The sequence below is a fragment of the Centropristis striata genome, chromosome 1 (assembly GCF_030273125.1).
Source record: "Centropristis striata isolate RG_2023a ecotype Rhode Island chromosome 1, C.striata_1.0, whole genome shotgun sequence".
NCBI classification, from domain to species: Eukaryota; Metazoa; Chordata; class Actinopteri; order Perciformes; family Serranidae; genus Centropristis; species Centropristis striata.
The window spans coordinates 13,197,305-13,203,915 of NC_081517.1; the positions used below are offsets into that span (position 1 = coordinate 13,197,305).

The window sequence follows — 6,611 nt, forward strand, 5'->3', positions numbered from 1 at the left end:
CACTGGACAGTCTGGCTTGTTTTCAGCCTTTTGATCGGAGGAATTGGTGTTTGCTGTGAGTCGTGGGCTTCAACTAAGCAACCTCCAACCCACATAAAGCAGAGACTGATCACGCAAAGGAGAGCCACACTGTGAGTGTCTGATACTGATTCTAAATTCTACTTTGTATTCACTGTCCGTATGCCCTCTGTGCTGGCATTAGGGGTGTGCCATATCGTATCGTTTACAATTATACCGATATATTTATTTTATGGGTAAAAAAAATGCATATCATGATATTGGCAACATTCCTGTTTCTTGACGTAGTGGTGTAAGGGTTTCCCATTAATTACCTAGACTGTCTTATGTCCTGCAATGTCACTATTCAAGCTACTGAAAGTATATGTACACTATTCATAATATAAAGTTATTGCGTTGTGTTGCTCAGTAGAGTGCCTGTCACCTGTCAGTCAGTCTAAACCCCGACCCACCTCTCTGTCGTCCTCTGAGATGTGCGCTTGCATTCACACATGCACTGAATATACTGAGCTGCCCTCCCCACTGCGCTTCAAATCAAGCACCTACCTGTCTGTAATGTATCAGTCCCGCCTCCACATCATCTCTCTGTGTGTGTCTGTTTGTGCACGTGAGCCTCACTAAATACCACCAACCTGTCCGGGCCGTCAGAGTCCAAACACACTGTTGCATTATGCTGATTGTTAGCCGCGAGCTAACATTAGCTAGCAATTAAAGTTGTTTTAAGTCACAAAAAGCTACTATTACTTCCTGTCACTAAACAAATGCAGCTTTCAAAATAAGAACACAGAATCCTTTACATAATTTGCAAGAAGACTGTCAAAATAAGATGCCTTAAATAAAACATACAAGATGCATACAAGATACAAGATTATTCTCCTTTAAATTCTTCTTTATAATAATTAGCAGTACAATTATTAGTCAACTAACTACAAAGTACTGTAATGAAGGAGTTCCCAAATGATTGACACGGAGACCAGAGTAGATGCTGAGCAAAGCTTTAATCAGAAAGAACAAAACATCAGAGGATTTGGTGATGCTTTACAGAAGTACAGTTATCAAAGGACTAAAGAGATTAACCCTCAGAACTTTAAGCTGATTGAAAAGGATTTTTTCAAGAGATTGACAAAAATACACAGTTTGTTGGAGAAAAAACTAAAACAGGCATTATCATCGATATTTGAACTTTATGGCAGTCCTTGTTCCGAAAGATTCCGTTATAAAAAGTAACCAAAACTGAGCTTAAAATTGAGATATTTCTGTCAGAATCTTTTCATTCTAAATGTAAAATTTAAAATGTCTCCAAAAAAACCCAACTGTTTATATTTAAATGTATGTCAATATAATGTTGTTCTGCAGAAAGGCGTGATTGAGTTGTTCCCACTTCTAGCCATGATTGTGCTGATTCTATAGAGCTGCAGGACTTGTACATTTTATGTATTGCAGCGAAATATAAAGTATAAAATTATCAAAAAACGCCCTAAAACAGCTTGTTGGGGCTCAGAGGGTTAATTCACATTAACTGCCACCTTTTGTTATTTAATGGCATTTAATGAAAGCAAGGAAAATATACTAGACTCTATGCCTTCCTTTCTAAAGCCTAATAAATAGATTTTTCGTCAGCATCAGTGCCAAGACTGAGGTGTTCATAGATGCAGACATTAAAACATATTTAATAGCCAAGAAGGGAGTCACTGAAGCTACAAAAAGGATATAAAAATTCCATTAAAAGTAAAGCATTGCTTATCCTCAATAGGTTTTATTGAGCTATTGTTCAGATTCTCTGGTCCTTACAAAGTTATTTATCACTGCAGCCCCCACTTACGCCTGCCTCTGCTCTTTCTCTTGCTTCCTCCACCTCTCCGTTTACCGCCTCTTCTACTCCTGCCCCCTTTTTTTCCTCTGCCTCTGCGCCCGCCTCGAGGCTTGCCGCGTCCTCTACCTTTGCCTCCTCTAACTTTGCGTCCTCTTTTTTGTTTGCGCCCTTTTCGAACCTTTCCACCTCTGTGGCCTCGTCTTCCCTTGCATCCTCCTCTACGCTTGCACTGTCTCTGAACTTTTCCACCTTTACCACGACGTCTGCCTCCTCTACGCTTGCAGCCTCGTTGACGACCATGACGTCCTTTGCACCTACTCAGTTTTCCGCTTTTCCCCTTTCCTCCATCACCTCCTGTTCCTCCACCTATGCCTGGTGCTATTTCTGTGCCTATGCCTGCACCCATTTCTTCCCCTGGCGCTGTTTCTGTGCCTATGCCTGCACCCATTTCTTCCCCTGGCGCTGTTTCTGTGCCTGTGCCTGCACCCGTTTCTTCGCCTACGCCCTGCTCTTCATTTGACGGGGCATTGTCTGCAACACATGAGGGTGTAACATCTCCACCTGAGGAGCAGCTGGTGCACTGAAAAGGATCATCTCCAGGCTTATAACAACGGAATATGTTGTCAAGCCCAAGTTTAGAAACCCCAAGTAGTTTAAAGGATTCGGACAGTTTCGTCGCGTCTACATCAGGAACATCGAATACTTTAGAAAACACAAACGCATAACCACTCCAGTTCTGAGTGATGTCGTTAATCTTGCTCGCGATACCGTCCGTATTTGCGTTTGTTGTGCATGTCGGACCGCATGGGGATTCTTCAGAGTAGATGACGAGAAAATTCCCCTGACTGCTTTTAATGAAGGGTTGTACGTTCTCTAGAACACGTGACAGTGCCTCTGATTGTGCTGCCGCCACCACCCGGGCACCCTGGTACACTTGTCCCCCTGAAACCTTTTGCTTCACCTTGTCTGCCGGGTCGTTCTGAAAGACTTGCTGAAGATTATTTATGTCTTGGTTTTGTGGGACGTTCACAGCCAGACTGAAGGTGTCACCGAGTTCATACCTGCCAAAGGAAAACATTTAATGAGTATCATAGTTTTGGAAGTTCGAGTTATAGAGAAGCAGTCACTGGCAATGAAAATCTTATATATTCGCTACCCTAAAATATACTCATGAAAATGATAAATTCAGAAGTATAATGGAACGATTCACTACAAAAACAGATTTCATGTTGTCTGCAACTTTTTATTTTTAAAGGGCAGGTCACAAACTAACACATTGATGCAACAGTGGATCAGCAACTCCTGTGTTCTGTGAGGGGAAATTACTGTGTTTGCCAAAGGAGTCTGGTGGCCTAGGAGAGAAGGATATGTAATGCTGTGGATGGGCTGCAGCTCGGACTGGTTGTTGTGGTCCACACCAGAGTAGGATTGGAGCGTTCACGTGTGTGTGTGTGTGTGTGTGTGTGTGTGTGTGTAGACTGCAACAACATAGATATGTGTTACTGATCATATACCTCTAGTAGTATCAGATAGGCCTGCCACAATAACTATTTCTTTATGCCACTGATATGATAATATAATAGGATTATAATGCAAGTACACCCTTTTAAAGAACAATGAACTTTTAATTGTTATTAATATTCACACGTGAATGTAAAAATATAACATTTCCTCAATAAATACAAGAAGAGAGCAGAAATTGTTTTTTCTGTTCACTGGGCATAGGCTCAGCAAAAACATGTTCAGTCACCTGCACCCAGATCTTATAATAGTCAGTAACATCATGTTGGCTTGAGTGTTGCTGACATTATTAGGAAACACAAAGTAAGATATCGAAGTCAAACAATTTTCATGGTCATGTCAGAATGTCATGATATTGTAATTGTCGTGGCAGGCCTCGCAGCAGAGTGCTCAGAAAACTCACTCATTCTTGATGCCTTCTATGATACTGGTGAGCCAGTTCTGGTCCACAGCAGCCAAACCGTCTCCAGCAGACAGAAACAGGACCAGCGCGGCAGCCATCCAGCACAGGCCAGCCATCTGCACACACATCAGGATTCATAACGAGTGAAACAGTTAATAAACAGGGACAATATAAAACACTAAAATGTGGCACACTAAGATGGGTCTGCTCTTAAACAGTTCTCATGAGGTGGTGATTAATAACTGACCTTTCCTTCAGGGGCCAGCAGGATCTGCTGCTTTAACACCCTACAGAAAGCACAAAAAAAGTATTAATATTTGTATTTCTAGAAATTCATAAAATTAGATTCTTTAAATTTACTAACAAGCAGGACATCTCTACAGCAGGAAAAAAAATCAATTTTTGAGTGGAACTGATTTATTTATAACAGGAAAAATTATAAGAAATGATTTATGACAACTGACAATTATCTTTAAGGACACTTTCAAAGACAAACATAACACCCTTAATCTATCATCATCCAAGTATTGTTTGTACCAAAAGTAACTTAATATCCAGTTAGATTATCGTGAGTTGTTAGAGTGAATAAACACATTTTTTTAAAGAAACTGTCAGCTAAAACAATCTATTTAAAGACCTTTGCTATAGGAAATTGTGCTTGTTTTTTGTTTTTGTACTTTTTTTTCTGTCATTTTAAAGACCAAATTAGCAAGAAAATCATCATAAAATTAATTGATAAAATCTTAAAACACACTCAACTTTATACATTAGGCAAAAATGGGAACAGGAAGGTGGGATGAATGTCTCTGAAGAGGAATGGACAATAATGTGGAGGTTTCATTGGAAATGTACCAGTTCACAGAAATGGAGGGAATATAACTGGAAGAACTTGATTAGATATTTTATAACACCCTCTCAGAAATCCCACTATGATGGAGTCCCCCCTATATGTTGGAGGAACTGCGGTAGCCAGCATGCAAACCACTTCCACATTTTTTGGGACTGCCCTGTCATCAAAGACTACTGGAAGGGGATACACAATGCCCTACAAGACATTTTCAAAGATGTTCTGCCTTTAGAATCCAAAACTATGTACTCTGGGAATTTACCTAAAACCTGGATGAAAAAGGACAAATACTTATTGAACATTCTGTTGGTTGCAGCTAAAAAGGCTTTAACCAGGAAGTGGTTATCACAGGACAGCCCAACTCTAAATGGATGGATGGACATCACAATGGACATTTACAAAATGGAAAAGATAACAGCATTTGTCAATCATAAAACAGAGCAATTTACTTCATACTTTAAAAAGTGGATTCACTTTGTAATGCCCCAAAGGCCTGACCTTGTTTTCACTGATAACTAATCATCTCACAAACAGACTACCCCCTAACTGTTTTACTGTTCTTTCTACTTTAATTTTATTTCTTTACTATATTGTGTCGATATGTGTGTGCTTTTGAGAGACTTTTTCAAATTTGTACTATTCAAGTTATAGTGGTGAGCACACACACAGAAACTATGATGAATGATGTGGAAATGTTTGACACTAAAAACCAATAAAAAATAAATTTAAAAAAATGAAATAAATAAAATTAATTGATAATGAAAATTATCAGTAGTTGCCATTTATTTTCACACTTTAATGCACATACCTGCTTTGGTGGAGAAAGTAGTTAGATGACTGTCACTCTGAAGACTGTTTTCTTCTCAGTGTTTGAGGGGAAGATGCTGCTGCAGTGAACACAGTCAGAGGGAATGCACATTTTCTTTATAGAGAACATGGCCAAACCCCTTTTTTTTTTTTTAAATAAGAAGAGGGCTGTTATCTCTGAGATTTGAGTGGTTAAAAAGAGGAGGGAGTAATGAATCATCACCTGACTGAGAAACAGAGAGAGACAGAAGTGAGTGAAAACTTAAATTCAAACTTAAACTGAAGGAAATTACAGTACACATGAGCTCTAATCAACATCATCACATGTTGAAAACACTGTTTCACCCAGTCAACAGATCCTAAATTTACAGCAGATATCCAATAACCAGGAGGTTTTTGTCACTTGTCAAAAAAATGCTCTATTATCTCTCTTTTCCAGACCCTTCCTGGGTTGTCTTTGGGTTGTTGGAGGGTTTAAGCGGTGTGTTGGTGTGTTTTCAATAACCTGCACGGCAGCATCATCACACTTCTTTAGAGCGCTGTTTAAACTCTGAAACAACCGCATTCATTTGGAGTCAAGTGTGGAGGTATGACAAGTACAGTTGATCTTGTGATAAATCTACAAAGAGTATCCCAGACAAATCAGCTGTAACATCATCTGCAGCATCATCAGGGGGACAGAGATAGAACTTGTGAGTTAAGATTTGTTTATTTTATCTTTTCTCTGTTCAAGAATTACTAGTCAAGCTTACAGGACAAAAGGAAGATATATAGGTAAACAAAGATGAGCAAGCTGGGCAACAAACTTTCCTACAGGTCAGATGGTACTAAACCTTGTATGTAATGTACAGGAAGTAAACTTGCTCTTAGATTTCTACAAAATCTGTACAAAGCCATATGTAGTGTGGTTGTCTTACATGACTAAGGCACATCAAAATGTTGAAAATAAAAACCTTTCCAGAAAAGCTCCTTTTCTGGGAGTTGACTTAGAAAAACATCATCAAAGATCTGAAACAATTAATCGATAGATTTAAATGGCAACTTGATTTATATAGCACATTTCATTACTTTGAAACAAAAAAATAGGTATGAGGGCTGGATGTTTACTTTTTTTTTGCTCATAGCACTGGTGCTCCAGAGGTTGATGTTGATTTAGCACAAGACAAAAACCTGAAGCATGATATACAGTAGTGTTCAAAATA

The 6,611-nt window shown here is 39.1% G+C and overlaps 1 protein-coding gene across 1 annotated transcript; it reads right to left on the reverse strand.

Moving 5' to 3' along the window:
* Nucleotides 1-1,008: 1,008 nt before the first annotated feature.
* On the reverse strand, nucleotides 1,009-5,507 carry LOC131971001 (uncharacterized). The gene is made up of 4 exons (XM_059332263.1): nucleotides 5,411-5,507; nucleotides 4,003-4,042; nucleotides 3,756-3,871; nucleotides 1,009-2,892 (listed from the first exon to the last, which is right to left on the reverse strand). Exons 3-4 carry the CDS (start codon nucleotides 3,869-3,871, stop codon nucleotides 1,821-1,823), a joined length of 1,188 nt encoding a protein of 395 aa, XP_059188246.1. The 5' UTR covers nucleotides 4,003-4,042; nucleotides 5,411-5,507; the 3' UTR covers nucleotides 1,009-1,820.
* Between the last annotated feature and the right edge of the window lie 1,104 nt (nucleotides 5,508-6,611).